The sequence below is a fragment of the Orbicella faveolata genome, unplaced genomic scaffold (genome assembly GCF_042242905.1).
Source record: "Orbicella faveolata isolate gen_17 unplaced genomic scaffold, um_ofav_v1 contig_34, whole genome shotgun sequence".
Classification (NCBI taxonomy): domain Eukaryota; kingdom Metazoa; phylum Cnidaria; class Anthozoa; order Scleractinia; family Merulinidae; genus Orbicella; species Orbicella faveolata.
In genome coordinates, this window is record NW_028301563.1 from 22,850,755 (window position 1) to 22,874,167 (window position 23,413).

Here is a 23,413-nt window from a genome sequence, read left to right on the forward strand (position 1 = left end):
GGCATCAAGACAGCCAAGCCAGAAAGTTATCCCACTTTTTGTAATGATTTAGTAAAATTCTAATATATAAGTTCTAATTCATAGGTTGCTTTTAACTTAGCTTTGAAGACTAAAAGTGATGGGATAACTTAAGAAAGCTTGCACTTATAAATAAAATATTTAGCAAGCAAAAGAATATGATTCACTAAACGAAAATCTTTCTCAAGGTCAAATTTCCCAAAAAGAATATCTAACAGTGATGCATTAAGTACAATATTGGCATCCACTGCAATCCAAGATAACAGTTCTTTCCAAAAGAAACTCGATGACTCACAAAAATACAATAAATGCTCCAGGGATTCCTCCTCTGCATTGCAAAAGGCACATAAAGGGGATTCTGCCATTTTGAACTGGTGAAGTTTTTTATTAGTGAAAATAATCAGGTTTAAAATTTTATATTGGAATTCTCTTAGTTTGGTGTCTAACGTAATTTCAAAAGCTAAAGAATACAACTTTTTCCAGTCAATGGTAAGATCAGGGTATTTACTCAAAATTTTAGCTTTCGCAGTAGCAGGAGTTTGCTTCAAAGAGCGAAATTCCTTGTAGACCAACTTAGATGTAACATTAGCGAGGTCGATCGTTTAACCCGCAATTATTAATTCAAAACAAGTTTGATCCATAGGAGAGGGAGCACAATATGGGTTTGTTTTAATTATAGAACGCCATTCCTTTGAGATAGCATCAAAAACACCCATTAGGGCAAAGGAGTAACAAGTGGAAAAAGAGGAATTCAGAATTTTGTCACTTTTGAGAAAAACGCCCTCCTTAGAAACCAGATCGCCAACCTTAAGAATTCCTAGATTATAGATAACCGACTAAAAAATGGATTTACCCCCGCTTAAAATATACTTCTTGTTCCAGATAATTTGATTCATTAACCCTTCATACGATGACGAGTCGTAATTTGTTATAGAAGACCAGGCTTGCAAACACTCTCTGTGGAAGACAGGAAGAGTAATGGATAATGTCCGATTATCAAAATTGCATTGAAACAAACATTTCTCACCCACTTTCTTGAGATAAAAATCCAAAACATACTTCCAGGGACTTTCATAATTTTCAACGTATTTCTTTACACACATGACTGTTTGAGCAGAGGTCATAGATTCAAGATCCAGCATTTTTAAACCGCCATCTTCAATATCATTTATTAAAACTGAACGTTTGACCCTGTCCTTGCCCTTCCAGATAAACGAATAAAGTTCTTTATTAACTTCTTTAATGAGTTCACTGGACACTGGAATTAAAGATGCCTTGGACATAATTTTGGGTATGGCGAATGATTTCACTATTTGAATTCTACCAATGAGCGTCAGGCCCCTCCACTTCAACATATTCAAGACCTTTTTGATGGATTTCAGGACATAATCGAAGTTGGCTTTCTTTTTCCTTACATTTTTATAATCAAAATGCACACCAAGAATTTTAATAGAAGTTTTAAATTCATGAGGGAACGTCTCAAACTCTGGATTCCTTGTGCCTATACTAAAAAATTCAGTCTTCTCCTCATTTACTTTGACACCAGAACATTCCGAGAGTTTACTAAGGCACTCTCGTAAACAATCACACGAGGATCTGTTACAGAGAAAACGGGTCAAATCATCTGCAAAAAGTGTCACTTTAATCTCGGAATTGCCAATCTGAATACCCTGAATCTTGTCATGTTTTTGAATACTGCATGCCAGAATTTCTAATCCTAATATGAAAAGAAGAGGTGAGAGTGGGTCTCCTTGCCGCACACCTCGACCAACTGTAAAATAATCTGATGTAAAACCATTGGTAATAATACAACTTGATATATTTGAATACAAAGTACGGATCCATTGAATAAAAGATGACCCAAAAGTTGAATGCATTGAGAACTTTTAAAAGATAAGTATGACCCAAAGAGTCAAACGCTTTTTCAAAGTCAATAGCAAAAAGAATGCCTGATTTTTTCGTATGTTTGGTGTATTCCAAAATATCGTCAATAGCGTCGAAAATTGACCTGCCCTTTACGTACGCATTTTGACTGCATTGAATTAGGTCAATGCAGTCCCCCAGGTTATTGGGTTATTAGGGTATCAGGGTATTAGGGTATAAGAGTATTAGGGTATTAGGGTATTAGGCTCTCCTTGACCCTAATATTTCGTAAAGAGAACGTTAGAACGTCTGTTGAATAGGGACAATATAAGGACTAGTGAACAGTGGGAAAGATTTAATGTGTAACTGAATTAACGTGATTAAAGCGGTGTAGCATGAAAAGTAAATCTTCAGGGGTTTATATGAGAGTTCGTATGTTGCTCACATGTAAAACCTGTTATTTTTGAGAACCTGTTTACTCTCATAATGGCAAATATTTGGGAAATTCGTGGAGCTCTGTACGCCGCACAGTGAAGAATACCCACAGATTTTATTTACATTGATGGTAGGACTTTTGAGTTGCCATAGACTCGATCCTAGATCAGGTCCTACATTTGAGAAAATAGCATTTAACTATAGGAATGTCCAGCTGCGCACATTGCGGGGTTTGGCTGAAGGTATTTTAAAAAATTCACGACTTTGTCAAAGTTGGACAGAATATAACTGCTAAGCCTTTAAAATATCGAAGAAAGTTGAATCTATTGCGCGTAAAACATTCAGCTTCTTGGAATAAAACAATGTGTTTTAGCAGCGTCCAACATTTATAGCTAGATTTCAGAGTCTCCCAAGGCAAATTAGCCTGTTGTGAGGTCACCGCAAAAAAAGAAAAAAAAATCAAATTGATCCAAACAAATACGATATTTGTTCAAAATAAATAAAAACTGTGAGAGTCTCAAACGCCCTAAATCACCCGTTACTGTCATATGTCGACTCCGCGGCGCAATGGTAGCGCATCTGACTCCAGATCAGAAGGCTGCGTGTTCGAGTCACGTCGGGGTCAGCTTTTTTCTCCTATTATTTTGGTAAGCATTTGGAGTGACAAAAACGTTATCCTTACGTTTTCATTTGTCACAAGATTGAAAACGGCACGCTTTTTGAGCGGAGTCTCCCCATATTGTGCATTCTATAGAGTACCCTCCAGGCCCTCACTTGCTCCAGGGGAATTCCTTGCAAGGGAAAACATTTTTGAAACATCTTCAACAGACGAACCTAATGACTTACTCATACAAGCACTTTCCAGGGGCGATGGCATCACTTTTGCCTAAAAAAATCTTTACTTTCTTTTCTCAGACACTTGTTTCACTTTTGCCGGATTAGACTTACATTCATTTTATGATCTATCGCACCATCCCTACCATAAATCAGATTGAAACACTCCTACAATTTAAATTTAAAATCGTATATATCCAAAACAGACTTGACTCCGTGGCGCAATGGTAGCGCGTCTGACTCCAGATCAGAAGGCTGCGTGTTCGAGTCACGTCGGGGTCAGCTTTCATTTTTTGCTATTATTGTGGTAACCGTTTGCACTGAGATAAACGTAAAAGCAGAACTGAAAGGCGTAAAAATAAACTACTCGTCAAAATAGATTGAAAATGCTGTTGTGTTGAAAGCTTCTGTATTTCCCCACTGTATGCTCAATGTGTTTAGAGGTCGGAACCAGATGGAATAAGTTACTCAGGGAGCTTGCGTTCTCTTATGCTGAAAAGGCAACAGGTTTTAGGCCAGACGAAAAGATTAATTTAGCCTTATATAATGGTTAACTTGAGAATTCTAGTTTTAACTTAACGAGGAACTACATATTTTGCTCAGGATAACACAACTATCATCCTACCTGGCGATACTCGAGTTATTGTAAATTTTGGAATTGTGAACATTTGATGCCGTCTCCGGTAAAAAAAAAAGTTGCACTACTTCGATGCTCTTCCTGTTATCATACCTTGAATCTACGACAGTAGAGGTTTCCCGCCTGCTTAATACTGATTGTTTAAGGTGGTTCCCTAGTAAAAGAACCCGCCATAGATTTCCGATGAAACTTGGTATGCTGTTGTTACAGGACAAGGAGATATTAAAAACGTAGTGAAAAGAGGGGGTCACCGTGCTTGTTTTCACGCCACAATGCTGACAAATATGGTTATTTAGGTGACTTTTGGTAATCTCCGTGCGCAACAAATAAGCTCGATTATTTTTCAATGCAGCGTGTTATATCACACAGAGTTTGACTTTCTTTGATTGTTTATTCATCTACATTACAGAAAAAAATGTCCTCAAATGCGCTGCATTTTTTTGTTCATTAAGGAAACATATTTATGACATGCGCTGTTGGGCCCGTTATGTCTCCCTCCGTAGTATTTATTTCATTTGCCAAAAAAGTAGCCATAGATTTCTGCTAATTTTTTTCTCAGTTATTGAGGATATTGATCTCGATGAAATTATGAAATAAAAAGTGGGGGTCACCGCGCTCGTTTAAGAGAAAAGGAGCATTTATTTCGCTATCGAGCTTAGTTTGAGGGAAATCTGTTACGTTTTGTACGTGCACGCGCTCATCTGCCCGCGCTAATGACGCGAAAATCGTGCGCAGTAGAGATGCGCAATGCAATACTAAGGAATCACCTTAATTCAAATTCAAGCTGCGTGAGATGTAGCAGGGTTGGGGTATTGGGTATTGGGGTATTAGGGTGTTAGGGTATCAGGGTATTAGGGTATTAGGGTGTTAGGGTATTAGGGTATTATAGTATCATGGTATTAGGGTACCAGGGTATTAGGGTATCGGGGTATTAGGGTATTAGGGTGTTAGGGTATTAGGGTAATATGGTATCATGGTATTAGGGTACCAGGGTATTAGGGTATCAGGGTATTAGGGTATTAGGGTGTTAGGGTATTAGGGTATCAGGTTATTGGGGTATTAGGGTATTAGGGTATTAGGGTATAAGGGTATCAGTGTATTAGGGTATTAGGCTCTCCTTGACCCTAATATTTCGTAAAGAGAACGTTAGAACGTCACTGGAATAGGGATAATATAAGGACGAGTGAACAGGGGGAAAGATTTAATGTGTAATTGGATTAACGTGATTAAAGCAGTGTAGCTTGAAAAGTAAATCATCAGGGGTAGATATGAGAGTTCGTATGTTGCTCACATGTAAAACCTGTTATTTTTGAGAACTTGTTTACTCTCATAATGGCGAATATTTGGCAAATTCGTAGAGCTCTGTACGGCGCACAGTGAAGAGTACCCACAGATTTTATTCTAGAGGATATTACATTGATGTTAGCACTTTTGAGTTGCCATAGACTCGATCCTAGACATTTGAGAAAATAGCTTTTAACTATAGGAATGTCCCGTTGCGCACATTGCGCGGTTTGGCTGGAGGTATTTTAAAAAATTCGCGACTTCGTCAAAGTTGGACAGAATATAACTGCTAAACCTTTAAAATATCGAAGAAAGTTGAATATCTTGCGTGTAAAACATTCAGCTTGTTGGAATAAAAAACTGTGTTTTGGCAGCGTCCAACATTTATAGCAAAATTTCAGAGTCTCCCAAGGCAAATTAGCCTGTTGTGAGGTCACCTTGAAAAACGTCTCAAAAAAAAAAAAGAAAAAAAATCAAATTGATCCAAATAAGTGCGATATTTGTACAAAATAGATAGAAAATGCGAGAGTCTCAAACTCCCTGAATCACCCCGTTTCTGTTATATGTCGACTCCGTGGCGCAATGGTAGCGCATCTGACTCCAGATCAGAAGGCTGCGTGTTCGAGTCACGTCGGGGTCAGCTTTTTTTCCCTATTATTTTGGTAAGCATTTGCATTGACAAAAACTTAAAAGCAGCCCTGAAAGAGTCCTGAAAGGGGGGAAAATAACCAAGTTCTTAAAAGAAATGAAAAATGCCGCTGTGTTGAAACCTGTTGTCTTTCCACCGGATGTTTAATGTTCTTAGAGGTCGGAACCGGGTGGGGAATTTATTTAGCTTCCGTATTAGTCTGAGTGAGCAGCCAGTGGTCTATACGGCACCTGGAACGATGGGCCATAGAAGCTTGGCAAGGAATTTCTCTGGAGCAAATGAGGGCCTGGAGGGTACTCCATATAATGCACTATATGGGGAGACTCCGCTCAAAAAGCGAAAACGTAAGGATATAGGTAAGGAAAAGGGTAGGGACAACTGCCACTTATTCGCTACCTTTTTCTTTACCTATATCCTTACGTTTTCATTTGTCACAAGATTGAAAACGGCACGCTTTTTGAGCGGAGTCTCCCCATATTGTGCATTCTATAGAGTACCCTCCAGGCCCTCACTTGCTCCAGAGGAATTCCTTGTAAGGGAAAACCCTTTTGAAACATCTCCAATAGACGAACCTAATGACTTACTCATACAAGCACTTTCCAGGGGCGATGGCATCACTTTTGCCTAAAAAAATCTTTACTTTCTTTTCTCAGACACTTGTTTCACTTTTGCCGCATTAGACTTACATTCATTTTATGATCAATCGCACCATCCCTACCATAAATCAGATTGAAATACTCCTACAATTTACATTTAAAATAGTATGTCACCAAAAGAGACTTGACTCCGTGGTGCAATGGTAGCGCGTCTGACTCCAGATCAGAAGGCTGCGTGTTCGAATCACGTCGGGGTTAGCTCTATTGTTTTGCTGTTATCTATTTTGACTATTTGGACTTTGACAGCGATTAAAAGGCGTAAAAAAAACCCCGAAGTGTAGCAGCTCTTGAGAGCTCGAGATTCGTGTGCTTGTTAGCAGCTGTTACTGTTTTTGCTAAGAACATTGTTTATTGTTGTTCACCGTATTGTCCTCTCTAAGTATATCAAGCCATTCATGAGACCTTACAAGAGCTGCTTACCCGACCCCTAAAAAACATCAGCCAAACTCTCTATCAGCGTTGCCAAAGCCTTTTTTTTTTGTTATAATGTTACGTTCACTGAGAGAAAAATAACCACGCAAAAAGAATTGGAATTGTTGGGTCTGTTTGCCGGGTAGCAACACCTTTAGTTTATCTTAAACAGCGTTTGACGAATTAAAGTAATAATATATCGGAGGGTCGAGATGATCAACAAGCTAAATAATGTTACTTCTCTCCTTTTGTCTCCATTAGGTATTCTTTTGTATTTAAAAAGGTATAAAAATGAGTCGAAAGGGTCAACACCGAATTTTGCCTCGTTTGTATGTCATAAGCGACCCATGAGTTCAAATTCTCTTTTATTTTTATTCGCACAAATGTGACAAAGAGTTATTGTACACAGTTCTTCTTATCATAACTTAAAAAACAGAGCTAAGCAGCAGCATAAGACGGTTGTAATTGTTTTTATTAGAGGCAGTTTACTAGGTTAACTGCACTATGTTCACGGCTCATCTGAGAGTGAATCAATCCACAGTCCACTTGAGATATACAGTCTTGCTGATTAATAATACGAGGCCTCTTACATTTTTAATCTGGCCACTGGTACATCCAAGGAAGCTACATGTAAGCTACATGTAAGCTACATGTAAGACATGACATCAAATAAATGAATTTTATTAATCACATCACATTGCTTCCAACAACAAAATGCACTTTGGCAGCGCCATCCTTACTAGCAAAGCAAAGACATAGCAATAAGCAGCCTTCCGAGAAATGAAAGCTAAGTTATGTACTCTGAAAAATGTGACGGCTAATTCCCTTATCACAGACTGTAATACAAATGTTATACAGTTTATCTTCTCTTTTGCCAGTCAATATCAGTTTCTCAGCTGGTCTAGGCTACTTCCTTCGGCGCGTGTTGGAGGACGCCATGATGGTCAAAATTCTGATGAAGATGTTGATCGTGTCCATGTATATTCCAATCGACCTGCAGAAAAACACAATTTTTTTCAACTTTCTCTTGGTCTTGATTTCTGGTTTTCAGTACCAAACTTTGCTTTAATCTGAACTAAAGCGGTTTTCAGTTGAGTATCGTAAAACCGAAACCACAGTAACCACTTTGAACAACCAAAATTACACAGGCAATCCAGTCAACCAATCGAAACTCGAAGGAAAAACATGAGGCTGACACGAAGCGCGAGAAGAGCCAGTCACGATCGGTTTTAATATTATTCCTGATTGGATGAAACTGAACCACAGCAGGGCAATGCAAATCAAAGCAAATTACTTTCGACACTCGAGTGAAAACTGTTCTAAAACAACCAGACTGCTGCGGAAATGCGCTAGTACACTTTGATTGACACTGGATGGACCGCACCGGGTTTTAAGCTAAGAAATCGTGGAGACTACGAGTAGTCTATCTTTCGCTTAGTCCAACGAGCAACTCCGTACATAAACCTCCAAAACAAATTGCCCGCGCGAAATCTGGAGCCTTCTGCTAGTTGCGATTCTTAAAGATGTTGTTTGTTTGATAAATATACTTTTTCTACGTTCGCAGACCCATGAATTTTGAGCTCAAAAGATGAAATAAAACATCTTGACGTACCCAGCGTGTATCATCCCGGGGGGAGGGGGGGGGAGGGGAGGGGGACTCCCATATAAAAAGGATGGGGGGATTCGTCGGAAATTTTGAACAGAACCCTTAAGAGGCACCGAGATCCTGTTTTGTGGGCGTGGCTTACATTTTTTTACCCCTAAGACCAGTGACGGATTTTGGGGAGGGGTCTTTTTGGGTAAAAAAAAAAATCGCAGAAGGAAGAAAAGCCGGCAGGGAAAGCAAAAAAGAAACAAACAAACAAACAAACAAACAAAAAACAAAAAAACGCCCCCCCCCCCCTACTACCCTCAGCTCAAGGTCTGGATCTACCACTGAAGACATGCCAATTGTAAAACAACACATTATCTACTGTCATATTTACCGCAAAAGCTCCTGCTGTGGATCTTTTGAGGATGAACACCCTAATAGGTATCAAAACTGCCCCTAAAAGGTACGACGAGGAACCCCATCCTTTTCATGCGGGTGTCCCCCCCGGGGACACCGACCGTCAATAAGTGAGTGTCTAGACTGGCACTGGAATGAAAAGGTGTCTACTTACGCATTGATAGGGTCATAAGGTCTGTCAGCATGCACAGGGTATGTCTCAGCACTCCTGATGATCTTCTGTGTGTCATACAACATAAAACCTCCAAAGATTACCAACCCGCCATATGTAGCAATGGACTGCAGGCCTGCACCCACCACTGAGGTGGCAGGGAGGAATAGGCTACCTGGAAATCAAACACAACAGACTGTTACCCTGTTTACTGCCAAAACCTTGCTCAGTTCTACACAGCTCACCAACAAAACAAGAAAATGATTGTACATTTATTTCATTTGAGTCCAATGTGTTCATTAGGTCAAAAATAAACATATTCAGAAGTTTCAAACGAATTGGAAAAAGCATTGCGAAGATACTGGAATGCTAAAACCACTGTTTTTTATCCTTCGTAATCGTAGAGCGGTCGGGAAAATTGTCGGATAATTGTCGGAAAACTTGTGACGTCACTGTTCGCGAGCTCAAGAATTGCGGGAAATTTGAAACTGTTTTAATTTCAAGTTTACAGTGAACTTCAGAGGAAAACCACTCAAAATCTAAAGACAATCAGTTAGCATTTTCAAGTTCACCCAGAACCTAAACCTTAAAAGAGAATGGCTTATGAAAATGAAAAGAGAATGCTTTACGCCCTCCAAACATTCGCGCGTTTGTGTAGAACATTTTACCGAAGACAGCTTCGAACAAAATCTTATGGTAAGGAGTTTGTTGGGATCCTCTTTCAAGCTCCGTCAACTTGCACTCAAGATTTTTGACTTCACTATGGGACGTTGCAAACCGGCAATTGGACAAAAAACGACGAAAAACAAGTGAATAATGCCCGCCGAACAGCGGGCGAATTCCTCGGCCATTTTCCAAGTACAATAGGCTTTGTATTTAGGTCCAAAACCTTCCCCACGAACGACTCACTGACACAAAAATGCAGCAATGTTCAAGACAACAATGACGTCACAAAGCAGTCTCAGTTCCATTCCTTCCGTTAAAGTGCGCGGTCATTTTGGAAACGTTTTCGTGAAGCCATCGGCTGTCTTCGTACTTACTCCTTTTCACGGCTCAGAAAGAACAATTTCCTCGTAATTTTCTTTAAATGTTTCTCTTTTTTTACCATTTTGTCGCTATAAAATGGCTGAAGAAAAGATGTCTAAATTTTGGTTCATTTGACCTTTAAGTTACCTATATTCAAATTTGAATTGGTAGCCCCACTTTTTAAGTTCCGCTCTCTTCTGACATTTCTTGTTCATTGAGTGAATTTGCAATCATGATATAGTAATACTATGGAGCTGTAAAGAAGGTAAATTCTGTACTTTAATCAAACATGGAGGAGAGATGCATGGGTTGGAAGAATTGCACTTAATTGATCATCTCTACTAAATAAACAGCATCACCATCATCTTTCTTGGAACTCTCATGTAGATGCCATTACAAATAAAGCTAATAGAATTTTAGGCCTGCTTAGAAGAACTTGTAGAGGTTGGAAGGACATCGAAACCTTGAAGGTGCTGTATTGCATATTGGTGAGATCGCAAGTGGAATATGGATCAGTTGTGTGGTCGCCACACACCGCAAGAAACATTGACAAGCTTGAGCGCATACAGCGGACGGGAACAAAATTTATTCTCGGAAAACGGAATTTTACCTATGACGAGGGCCTGAAATGTCTTAATCTGCTTTCGCTTGAAAAGAGGCGCTATCTTTTTGATGTCACATTTTTGTATAAGGCTTTAAATGGATACTTGAATGTGGATGTATCTCCGTTTCTGAACGTTTATTCTCAAGATGATGCGCATAGGGTTAGACATGTTGATGACTACTCCTTGAAGACAAATTTTGCTAGAACGACTACTTTTAAAAACACTTATTTTAATAGAATTGTTGAGATGTGGAATTCGATACCCTTAGATATTAGGTTATCTCCTAGTTGCGCAGTTTTTAAGTCGCGAATGAAGAGGTTTTTAGGTGAGGAATGAATATTTGATTTAATTTTATTTTTCTTGATCGTTATTACATGATTACTTATTTAGATTAGCTACATGGTGATCTGTCTCGCATGGAGTGTTCCACTCTTTTACAGATTATCCTTATGGCTTTGCTTGTTTGTGTATGCCTCCAGACTTAGATTTTAATTGCCATTAAATTGTAATAAATAAATAAAAAGCACTTGTCCCTTGATACACATTCCACTTCAGTCAGCAAGACAAGTCATGTACACTGTATAAAATGCAGTACTCTTGATGCAGCAGCTCTCAGTGCTAACATTTGGCAATGGATACTGTTATCTCTGTTATTATTAGCCTACCCAAGCATGCCATGCAAACACCACCAAGTCCAATAGCCAAGGGACCACCCCAGGTCAGAAATTTGCCATCAGGTGCACAGGCAGCAGTCAGTGATAAGGCCCCAACGACACCACCTGTTACAGCAGCAGCCCTCAGGACTAATGGACCTCCAAGTAACATCAGAGGTGCAATAAGGGTCCCAATAAGAGCGCTGTGACCTGTAAAGTGAACATACAATACTCGCTTAGAGTACATGAAGATACATGTATATTTGTACACTAGCTACACAACCAAGATAGCTGAGAGGGCCAAGAATAGACTATCTTCCAACAGTCAGAATGCTTCATGGCTGGTTTACATTGTAATATTTTCTGTGTATTGGGCAAGGTATACTTTCTGTTTTTATGGCATGAGAGCCATATAGTTTGGTAGATTCTAAGTGAATTAAATTCACTCAGAAACTGTTCTTGTAAGACATACATGTAACCCATTTTCAATGTTCTTTTTTCTTGTCTTGTGGTTTGAATTACTTGTTGTCACAACTCTTTCTTATTCAGATAGCTGTTAAGTACATTTTTGAATCTCTTGTTAACCAAAATTCTTCAGGATCTCTAGTGTTACATTACAATACTGCAGGATCACACAGGATTGCTGCCTTGCTATATTTGATCTAAACATACATGTACTTTGGGTTCACAGAATAAACTTCTCTTGGATGTATTACATTGTAAAAGTATAATGCACATCATAACATCTGTATTACTATCAAAATATTTCATCAATTGATTTAAGTTTCAGAAGATCTTTAAATATATTAATTAAATTAACTTTAGCAGAATCAACCTTGCCTGCTTAAGAAAACTGTATGTTTCAATGGTTTGCCGCATTAATTGGTGTGATCATTAACTATATGACACCTTTACTTATGTTTACTTACTTTACATTTTTTAGTTGAAGGCTTAGAACTTTAACTATAGATAACTCAATGACTCAGCTAGCGCTTCCACTTAAAAGTAATTATCAAATAACAAGTGCATCGTGCTGTACGGAAGATGCGTGCATGGGATATCCACGGGCCTCCAGTGTGACCAGCCAGCCCCTAGACAGTATAATGCTCCCATGGCTGGCAATCCCTGCAACCCAGCCATGAGCCCCCAAGCAGTCTTCCAGGCACCTGTCACACTGAGTTAACACTAGAGATAGGGAGGGAAGGGGGGCAGAAAGATGTTGATGAATAGACTAAAATGACCATTCCAGGGAATGCCATGCTGGAACACACTAGCACAATGGCAAAGAGCACTAAGCATGCAATACCATGTGAATACCGCTGACTGGAAGTACCAGCTACTTTTTGTTGTTAACTTTGTTAAATTGCATTTAACAGCATTTACATTGAATTCTCTCTCTCCATAATCCACGTGAGAGGTGTGACAAGAAAGCAAAAGAACGAAGTAGAAATTTGAGTGACTTGAGAGCAGTTTTGGTGCTGTTACTGCTTTGGTTGTCCAAATCAGACAAAATAAATGTTGGAAAAGACTTTCTCAAACCCATTAACAGGGATCCATATTGGTTTTTTTTCCAAGTCATCAGCCAGGCAAGTATGCCAGATGACATACTTGCCCCGGTAAAACTTTACTTGCCTGTTCAATAGGGAAGAATGGCAACAGAACAGCATGTAAATGGAAAGGTTACGTTTTTATTATTTTCACATGACCAGTTGAGATCCCAGTACATCTTGACTGTAGCGTGACTGTTGAAGGGCACAGAAAATCCAGGTACAAATGAAAATGAAGGCCCCTTTGACTGTCATGAAGGCAGAAAGGAATGCTTTCACTCTTCCTGCTTGTATTTGGCTTTTTGCCCTTTATTGACCAAGCTTGTTCGGTCAATATGGCTGGATTTTGGCCTCCTTTTTTTGCGAGTTTATGGACCTCGACTCCGTCTTGGTCCATAAACCCGCAAAAAAAGAACATCTTGACCTCACGCTTGGTCAATAACCCATATATCCCAGACAGCTGACTAAAATGATGATTTTATTGCAAAAGACAACTATAAATCTTTCTCTGTTTTCTAAAAGTTCCAAATGGATGATAAGTGGTCAGAATGCAGGAAACTCATTAGAAAATTTAAGATATGTTTTTTTTTCTGGTAGAGTCACACTAAATTTGTCCAGTGGATGAGTTTTTGCATTGTTTTGCTCCTCCCTATGATTTTTTAGTCTTTGTGGATGTCCGGACAACTGCAAATATGGATCCCTGCATTAATAATTCATCAAGTTTAGACAAAGAAATCATGACCGTAACGTTATTTGGATATATGAGCTTAATTAGCAAAGATTTTTATGATTTTTATTTCTCTGTTTCTCCTTAGTTTTTGTTTTGATCAAGAAGACATGTCAAACAACAAAGACTGTGTTTGACCACATTACCAAACACCTTGAAATTCAACAAAAATACATGTACGTGTCATATTTTTGACTCTCTTCTTGATGTTTGGAAATGTGGTCATACACAGTCTTTTGTGTTTGATATATTGACTGAGTAATTTGCATGCTTGACAGCAGCATTTAAGTTTGTCTCACAGTAGGCGTGTTCAGAAAAGACTGTTGTCACATGTCAAATCCCAGTCGTGGAAAGAAACCAAAACTTTTTTTTTATCAAATCCCTCAGATTTCTGCTTTGCCTGCAGATTTATTACATCTCTCTTGTGATAGTTGTCATCAATCTTACCAATATTCAATGTTCAAATGTAGTACAGTTGAATGATTGTATTATTCACTTGAAGTTTCAAAACTAATTCTAATTGGGTTAAGTTAATAAAAGTATTGGTCATTCCACTTCAGCTGTTGTGACTATCTTACCCATTTGAAAAAAAAAGAAATTGCTATTTTCACTTACCAGCCCAAGCGAGGTGTTTTCCATTCAGTCCTGCCTCATACGGCAGACTCATGCAGAGTATAGAACTCCCTATTGTAGCAATCATTCCTCCACCAACAACCTGTAGAGTTACCAAACAGCATTAGACCAAAGTTTCCCTTGCACCAGTAAAAATAATGGTTTCCATAGCATTTACAATGTAGCAACTATATACATGTACTGTAGAAAACCCTTTCTGTCCCCTACCCTGGTTGAGATGCAACTTTGTATGGTAACCGTCAACATTAAAATCGCAGGTACATCTGTAACTGACTTCAGTCAAATTTGGTCAGTTGAAAGATTAACCCATCTCCAACAAAAGTAATTTATGAGATGTGCATTTCTGTGTGGTCACTCAGGCTGTAACTTTTAACTGCAATCTTGAAAATGTTCTGTAACTTTTGAATGCAAATGAACAAACTAAGGAAAACCTAAACATGATTTTAAAAATTAAAATTCCAAAAAGAAAACATGAAAAAAATTCCTAATGAGTTGGTCAGGAACTTAGCCTGCATAGCCTGGCAATTTTTAAGCAATTTGAGCACACTAAAAAGCTGCAAAGCCGCGATAACAAGCGCCAAAGCCACGTTAATGAGCAACAAAGCCGCAAGGAGCCTGGGAGAGAGACAACTGAATGACTGCTTGCACGGATTACTGGCATTTTTAAGCGATGATGTGTTGTGTGATGTCATCGCTTTATGCTGGCATCCATGCATTCCTTTGGATAGTGATTTCGCATACATGTAGTTTCGTTGCGCTCATGTCCATGCGCTCATGTCGCGCACAATTTATCCCCCTGTGGGGGTGAAATGCACTCTGGGAGTTCCTTTGCTGCTTTCCTTTGCTGTTTGTAGGTTCAGCAGAGTGCTTTTAATTGTAACTTTTAAAAGAAGATTTAGGGGTGGATTTTGGTGTATACAGTATCGGATAAATTTGCGTTCATGGGCAAACTCATAATAAGAACATACTGTATCCTCCATTCATACAAGTTTAGATAGACAAGTAAGTCGCACAGGCGATAGGTGAAGGCTTTGCGGCTTTCCTTTGCTGTTTGTAGGATCAGCAGACTGCTTTTAATAGATATGACAAGTATACAGTTAAAACGACAAATTAATTTCCAGTGAGGTAATTAGTGTTGCCAAATATTTTTAAAGATAATAAGGTGTCGATTTCAGAGAGAGTAACTTTCCTTTGCGGGTTTCCTTTGCGGCTTTCCTTTGCTGTTTGTAGGATCAACGGAGTGCTTTTAATCTCAGCTCTTAAACGAAGATTTGGGGGTTGATTTTGGTTTTTTCAGTGTCAGATAAATTTGTGCTGACTGGCAAACTCGTAATAAGAACATATCGTCCATAGATACAAATTTAGATACTCAAGCAAGTCACACACGTGATAGCTGAAGGGTCTGCATAAAATATATGAATTGGTAGTGCAGTTGCATTTTAGCCAGTCTTAAAGTGAATTGAATGAGCATTGTCTGAATTGAATGAGCACTGTGAGAGCATTGTATGAGCACTGAAATATACAGTTTACAGTAGTGATAATGAAGTCAGGGTACGATTCATTTGCAGTTTTCAGTTTTTTATGAAGTTTTAGAAATGTGCTGTTTTATATTTTCTGTCAACGAAAGAGTGGTTGTGATTAAACAGTCGATAATCGTTTTGTCATGGTAAAGACAATACGAATGTTCATTGATGACAAGTATACAGTTAACAACAAAATTAATTAATTTTCAGTGAGGTAATTTGCGTTGCCAAATGTCTGTAAAGGTAATAAGGTGTCGATTTCAGAGAGAGAAACTTGTACTTTGCGGCTTGCCTTTGCTGTTTGTAGGATCAGCGGAGTGCTTTTAATTTCAGCTTTTAAACGGAGATTTTGGGGTGGATTTTGGTTTATACAGTGTTGGATAAATAATTATTTGCGCTTGTGGGCAAACTCATAATAACATATCTTCGATACATACAATTTTAGATAGACAAGCGGGTCGCACAAGCGATATGACAAGTCAAGAGAAAACGATTTTCTCTTGGACAAGTATATGGTTAAAACAACAAATTAATTTCCGGTGAGGTAATTAGCTTTGCCAAATATCTTTACAGATAATAAGGTGTTGATTTCAGAGAGAGGAACTATTCAGCGGAGTGCTTTTTATTTTAGTTATTTAATCTTTCTTTTGGGTTGGTACATTTTGCTGACCCCCTAGCACATGACTAACTAGATGGACCTGGTACATGAACTACTTGAATGAACCACCAATGGACTACTCTAAATGTAAACACCTAAGAATTAGTTTGTCTGCTTATGTTCCAATCTTCTAGGAACAATTTTTAAACATCATCGCTTCTGCATGCATTGCGTGCCATTTATTTGTTAGTCCAGTAAGCTGGCATAAGGGCCATTGCCATTGGATCAGGAGGCTAACATGTCAATGAAAATCTCCCAAGGGACAGGTCCAAGGAACAACACTAATTACAATGCAGATCTTTCACATGGGAACAGAAAATAACTTGGAAAGGGTTGTCGAAAGCATTATCGTGCCTGATATATTCTTTGGGAATATCGCGAAATTGTTAACCGCCAAACCCGAGCAAGAAACAGTTGTAAATAATTTTCCTTGAGAGAAAGATGTGATGGCTGTTTACCCAACAGGCTCTGGCAAAAGCATGATTTTTACTAGTTTGTTAAAAATAGTGGAACCGGAAACGCCTTTACATCTCATTTAGGATACAAAATGATGTTGTGACGAAGACTCATTCAAGCATAACAAAGACAAGCAGAATTGCGGTGCTTACGAGAACCAGTATCATTATTATTTCGCTGTTTAAGAGCATCATCAACGACCACATTTCAAAAATATTATCGAACGGGTGAACTTCACATCAATGGAATTGTTGTCTGATGTTTTATGTCCTTTTCTTGCTTGACGACTTCAATCTGGCAATGAAACGGTCATTGGCAATAAACGTTTACATCTGCTTGAATCATCAGAAACTTTGATCGCTGCTTGCTTCTCTTTCCGTAAGCTCAAGTAGATGAAATTATGAAGTTCAAAAGCATTTCTTATTTTACGTGCACAGGCATGGCACATATGATCAGATGATGTGTCTGATCTTTCTATTTCTAGACCAATTTTAGATTTCTGACAAAGTGCCATTTTGAAATCCTTCACCCTTAGAGACCTTGAAAAGGTTTTGCATTATACATTCTCCGAATTTGATCTTGAGCGGACAACAACAAAGTCTACAATAATTATCGTTTACGCTTCTCTCGATTCCTTCCTTGACAGGCTCTTTCAGCGTATTTTCCTTCACTGCCATCAAACAAACACCACATTGAATAGTTTTGTTTTGATAGACTCTACAGTATCACAGTGACTTTTCCCTGCCACGTTGGCTGGAGGTTTCTTATTACAATCTATGTTCTGATTAGCTGTGTTAATATGATACACAAAACCTGTCATCGGGTTGTCAAAATATGTAATAGGGGGCAGCAGTAAAAATGCAGGTAATCCAGGCAGGTGGTTCCTCACGGCTTCAACGCTTTGTGTGCTTGCACTCGAATAGCTTAAAAAATTGCTTTAACTGCCAAGCTACGCAGGCTATCAGGAACTTTAAAAAGATGATTTATAACTTCCAGTTTAGACTTCGCAGAGAATTTATTTTCTGGAAAACTTGATGAAATTTTTGAATAACCAGATCTAAAAGCTTGAATTTGATGTAGGGTTTAGGGTATCTGTGATGTTATCACAAGATGCTAATGCACTGGATTGGAGACACCCCTGAAGGTACATGGTAACCATAATGAAATGATTGTTTTAGTGGGAAGCCAGTTTAAGCAATCTATTAAATCCATTTTGAAATCACTGGTTATCCTTTCAATCTGATTGGTTCTCAGTGGTGTGATTTACATGTATTCACAAATCGCCCTATTTTTTGCTCTAAATGAGCTCTAAATGAACATGGGACAGTAGAACAAAACAACCAATCAGATTTCAAGGTTAGTTTAAAGTAACCAATAAAATTTTAGGAAAATGAAAGACAAAAAGCCATTGTGTGGCAAATTTTGCACCTATTATTGCCAAAGCTTTGTTGTTTGTGGTTTTTTATTTCACAACAACTGACAAAATTAATTACACTAGCTGCACCTTCAAATGCCTTCTCCCAAGACAACTAGAAGCCTCAGCCTGAACCACAGAAGAAAGAAAGGCCTTGCATCATTGATCAAGGTGATGAAAATTGAACTCTTAAGCATGAAGTAAACTGTTTTTGTTCTGAGTTCAGAACTGCTTGTCTTTGTTATGCTTGAATGAGTCTTCGTCACAACATCATTTTGTATCCTAAATGAGATGTAAAGGCGTTTCCGGTTCCACTATTTTTAACAAACTAGCCACTGGAACAATACACCAAAATCTAAAATTTAAGGGAATAAAATTGTGCAATTTCAAAATGGATCTAATAAAGAGGCAATTGAACTTCCTATTGTGCAATTTTGGTCTGAAATCATACTTGTGATTTCAAATCGAGCTCGTGCTGCAGGCTTGTTCGATTTTGAAATCACGCATATGATTTCACACCAAATTGCACTCCACTCAGTTCAATTACCACTATAAATTGCTTTCCTAGAGGGAGCCTGAAAAAGATTTCAACATGTAAAAGATGCTTTTAACCAATAAACTTTGCAATGCCTGAGTTTACAGCTGAAATATCAATCTGACTGAAAAATATCAGGTTAAAAGTGGTGATGTGTATTGCAATACCAAACATGAAGAGCCCAACTTCATAATTTAATGAAAAATTCACGATGATGGAACTTACAAGCCAAGGACTTGCTCTCATCAATGTATAGACAGCTCTGCTTTGGCTAATAGCATACGCTGTCCCAGCTGTCAATGCTAGACTGCCAGCAAAATATGAATAAGTTGACCTCACTCGGTCACGCACCACTTGAGGCCAAACCATAGCACGGTCAATTGCACCCACTTCATTGGACAGCCCTAAACCATAATAACATAAGGCTCCCACTCCAAACAGGGCAGCTCCGCCCACCACAGCACGTCCAGTTGTTTCAGCTAGATGTAATATTAAAAAACTTCAGACAAGTTTTTAGAAAAACTTCACACAAACTTGGTACATGGTAGGTAGGTAAAGTCTGCATACCAACCAAGTCGCCCATCAGGCTGGTGCTTTCCTCCAGTTTCAGTAGCATGAGCAACTAGGAGTATTTCCACTCTACCTGGATGGGATGCTAGTCCATTGCAGGGTTACCCCCCAGCATTAAATTCACCGACACCCATTTATACACCTGGGTGGACACTGTGATAGTATTGTATTGCCAAAGAACACAACACAATGTCCTGGCCAGGGCTTGAACCTGGACCACTTGATCTGGAGGGGAAAGCTCTACCTGTGAGGCCCTGCTATTCCACAACTTGTTAGATGACCACTGTTAAATCACTGTATTGTTACAGGGCTCAAAATAACGGCCGGTCAACGGACTATGTCCAGCCAGAATGGTGACTTGACCGGCCAAAAACTTCACTCGCCGGTCATGATGAGATGGTAACATTGTTCATTCTTAAATAAACAATTAAATCCTCAACTGTAAATCTTAGATTTCTAATCTCTTTTTTATTATGACCTCTCGCATGAAAACATACATCACTGGGTATTTGTTCGAACGGCTAAAAATTGTTCGCTTGCTGTTAGTCATGCGTTCAAGATCGATAGGAATGCAATTTGAACTTAACTGGAGTTATCTGTTCAGAAAAAATATTCACGACAGCCGTTTGAACAACTGCTGCTGTTCGTTCAAAAAACATTCTTATCTGTTAGAATGGCAGAGGTTTTCAATTCAGAATTCAAAACTATTCAGCCTTTGGAACAACAGAGGTTTTCTGTATGGCAAAAGGAATCTGATCAGATTCAGCTCAGTTCTCGTGATGCTTTAGATTTGTCACAGAGCACCTCTCTTTGTTGGTGTATATTTCAAAGGTATTGTTCTACAGATGTAAAGATATTTGTTGTTTCTTTCACTTTCACTGTACAAAAACCAATAAACAAGATGCCAAAACAAGACTTTTCGCTCGATTGTCAAGTTGTGTCCAACTTAGACACTATGGGACTCTGGGACATCAAAACACACATATTGCAGTCTGCTTCGATTCCATCAAGCTTTAAATGAAACATTGAGCATGAACCCAGTGTCTAATTTAGAACCAATCAACAAAAGTTACTGTTACAAAATGGACAAAAACAATATGTAGCAACAAATCAACATCTGTATCTGTAAATTTATGTATTTTGTTCGCAAATGAAATTTGAGACACTCTCAACTCGTTGCTTAGCATGTGACCAAAATCTACCCACTATCATGGTAAAATCTACTGAATAATGGTCATTAGTTCTTCATGAACAAAAACTCTCTCTAAAATATGACTACAACAGAGTTTAGAATTTTTATGGCTTACACTTTAGAACTTTTAGTTTAGTCACATCATTAAGAAACTTCCCAACACTTGTTGTGTAACTGTAGCTGTATTTGTACTAACATGATGATTTGTTGTGCGTTTGCACGGGTGAGAATTGAGGAAACACAAACTTCTTCTTCGGCTATATTTGTTAACCAAGTTACTTCTGAAGCCCAAATTAGAATCTGCTGATACACATTTTGATGGACATCATAAATACTTTAAATTGTAGAACATCAAAACAGCAGCTCATGGAATTAAATATACCGATCGAAAAATTTGAAGTTTCATCAAATACGCATCCGTTCAATGCTTTTTCTTTCGCAGGTGACAAGAATTCCACTGGTACCATGTCGCTTCATTGAGCTGCTGAGCCCTGCCAAGGCTATCTTTGGTTAAGTTTTAAGCTTTTCTTTGTATTAAGCCAATTTTTAAACAGTCTATCAACAACTGGAACAAACAAATTATATTTGTGGGTTTAAATAGGCCAATATTACTTAAATTTTTAAAAATATCTTGACTGGTCAGAAATGAGACGTAACTGAGCTAAAATTACTTGGGCCGCTCAACATGACCGGTCACAGTCTGAAAATTATTTTGAGCCCTGTGATATATACTGATATGATTTCTTGGTATCTGTAAAATTGATATTTTTTATCAGGGGCTGGTCTTTTGTGAAAGTGTTCTGTCACTGTACACGTTAAGTCCATTACAACATTTAGTCCTTTCATTAGTGTAATACAGAGAAAATTAGTGACCACCAACTAGGGTTCTAATACAAATGTTGATGAACTTGTAAAAACACTATTTGGGTTGCTGGAAATGCATGGGGATAACCGGTAAATCTCAGACAAAGATTAAGTGGCTGAATTGACATGTACAGTGTACAAGTATAATGCACCTATCATTGTTAAGCCGCTTGGGGGGGGGGGGGGGGGGGAGGGGGGGCAAAGGTGGGGATTTGAACTCCGATCATCTTTTCAGTTCAAATGCCCAACCCCAGGGAAATTAAACTTGGTCAAAAGAGTGCAAATTCCCCATCTCAGGGATATTAGTGTTGTTCAAAAGAATGCAAATTCTCCACCTCTATCTAGAAAAAGGCATAGGTCTGTCAAAAAAGAATTACACATCAAAAAGTTGTAAATATAAGGCTACAAAACAACAACTTTAAAATGCAACGTCTGTTTAATATAATTTCAATTCATTTGAGCTTAAAGTAAAAACAGTCTTATGTTATGTAGGATTTGGAAATTTGTTTGCATACACAACTTTCAAAATACAAATCAATGATGTTTAGCAATGGAGTTAACCTTTAACTAACGAAAAACTAAGATCTGCAACAAAGGCCTTGTTTACAGAATAATTATCTGCAACAATGTTCAGTTCAACATCAAACTTCTGAGCATCTCATGCACAGCCAGCAATCTGGAACAGTTTGTTTCCAGTCATTCTCGGTCATCCAAAATGGTGGATATCCAAGTCAGTCTACTAACAGTTGAAGTCAAAAGTTCCGATATCCGGGCGAATGATCAAAAGTCTACCCAACCACGGGTAGACTTGTTATGCCTATGCCTGGCATCCCCCCCCCCCCCCCGCCCCCAGCAGCTTAACATGATAGGTGCACAAGTTCTGCCATATATTATACTAAAAAAGTAATTCTCATGTACTGCTAGCCTGGATAGCAAGGTCTATTCACCTTATTTTCATTATTCATAAACACATTCTTGACATTAACTTTACGTCATGTACTGATTGATCAAAGATATTTTTCGTTGTTGGTTACCCTACATGCACATATATACGTAGCAACAGGTGCAAAGTTTCTAAAGGAAAGCAACACATGCAGAGAAGTAATAAGCTTATCTTACCAGTAATACCAGGAGCTTTTGTAGTTCCTTCCCAAGATCTCCATGCCTTAGTTTCAGTTTGATAAAATCTGTGGCAGTTCTCCCTTGGAAATCGCGCCATCGTTTTTGACGAATTTTGAATCGAAAAAGTCGAGAAATTTCGAAGAGTAGCTTGAGAACATCGTCCTGCTATTCTCAATGCGAACATCTTGTCTCTCACGGTTGATAATAATAATAATAATAATGTACAAACTTCGCGCAATTATTTTCACAAGTTGCGTCAAATCAGTCTGCGCACCAGCGAAAATAGGCATAAATTTTTCAGGCTACCGCTGACCACTGACACTTCTTTTTGCAGTGGAATCGTTGGGAGAATGAGATGCGATCCAAACAGCAAGGAAGTCATTTAGTTTAATCACAAAACATTCCAATTTATATCTTTATAAATAAAACGGTCTGGTCCCAAATAAAGCTCTATAAATCAAACCCTTGTAACGCAATAACGTCCAAAGACAAAGGTCACGGTCACGCTATCGGTACATGAGCTTCGGCTACCTGTGGCATGGCAGCATGGTGTGTTGATGGAAAAAAAAAAAAAAAAAAAAAAAAATAATAATAATAATAAAACAATAAACTTACGTCATGTTTTACATGTAACTGATCTTTCTTTTATCCAGTGAAAAGTATGGTAAATTCTTTCCTTTTTCTATAACACAGCTATAGCTAGCTAGCTAACGAGACGAACAACAAACAAACAAAAAAACAGCTACGGGAAGCTTTTCGGCATGGGTTCCTGGATACGTAGACGAAATAATGCAACCTCCAGATCTATACAATTGTTTTTTAAAATTTCATCTCGCGAATTGTCCGTCTGCCTGGGTCAGTCTACACTAGCCTGCAATGTACGTTTTTTTTCGCGTGTTCGGAGTCACTCCCTTAGACACCTTTTCGTCTCTCAGCAAGCCC

The 23,413-nt window shown here is 38.5% G+C and overlaps 1 protein-coding gene and 4 non-coding genes across 5 annotated transcripts; 4 read left to right on the top strand and 1 right to left on the bottom strand.

Annotated features, from left to right (window-relative positions):
- The first annotated feature begins 2,869 nt into the window (after positions 1 to 2,869).
- Positions 2,870 to 2,941, top strand: Trnaw-cca (transfer RNA tryptophan (anticodon CCA)). Its single transcript has one exon. It is a non-coding gene; the product is annotated as a tRNA-Trp (tRNA).
- Positions 2,942 to 3,360: 419 nt separating this feature from the next.
- Positions 3,361 to 3,432, top strand: Trnaw-cca (transfer RNA tryptophan (anticodon CCA)). Its single transcript has one exon. It is a non-coding gene; the product is annotated as a tRNA-Trp (tRNA).
- A 2,207-nt stretch (positions 3,433 to 5,639) lies between these two features.
- Trnaw-cca (transfer RNA tryptophan (anticodon CCA)) lies at positions 5,640 to 5,711 on the top strand. The gene has a single exon. It is a non-coding gene; the product is annotated as a tRNA-Trp (tRNA).
- A 791-nt stretch (positions 5,712 to 6,502) lies between these two features.
- Trnaw-cca (transfer RNA tryptophan (anticodon CCA)) lies at positions 6,503 to 6,574 on the top strand. The gene has a single exon. It is a non-coding gene; the product is annotated as a tRNA-Trp (tRNA).
- Positions 6,575 to 7,135: 561 nt separating this feature from the next.
- LOC110057133 (growth hormone-inducible transmembrane protein-like) lies at positions 7,136 to 22,740 on the bottom strand. Its single transcript, XM_089270630.1, has 6 exons — positions 22,469 to 22,740; positions 18,949 to 19,202; positions 14,120 to 14,219; positions 11,243 to 11,440; positions 8,950 to 9,121; positions 7,136 to 7,781 (listed from the first exon to the last, which is right to left on the bottom strand). The coding sequence occupies exons 1-6, from the start codon at positions 22,653 to 22,655 to the stop codon at positions 7,694 to 7,696; spliced, it is 999 nt and encodes a 332-aa protein (XP_089126756.1). The 5' UTR covers positions 22,656 to 22,740; the 3' UTR covers positions 7,136 to 7,693.
- Positions 22,741 to 23,413: the final 673 nt, after the last annotated feature.

Bases quoted from the DNA above. Each gene is read 5' to 3' on its own strand.
- LOC110057133 (XM_089270630.1), bottom strand. From the start codon at position 22,655: ATGTTCGCATTGAGAATAGCAGGACGATGTTCTCAAGCTACTCTTCGA. The intron at 9,122-11,242 runs GTAGGCTAATAA...TTTGATTTCCAG, and splicing joins TGTTTGCATGGCATGCTTGG to GTAGCCTATTCCTCCCTGCC. The intron at 7,782-8,949 runs GTAAGTAGACAC...GTTTTTCTGCAG, and splicing joins CCTTATGACCCTATCAATGC to GTCGATTGGAATATACATGG.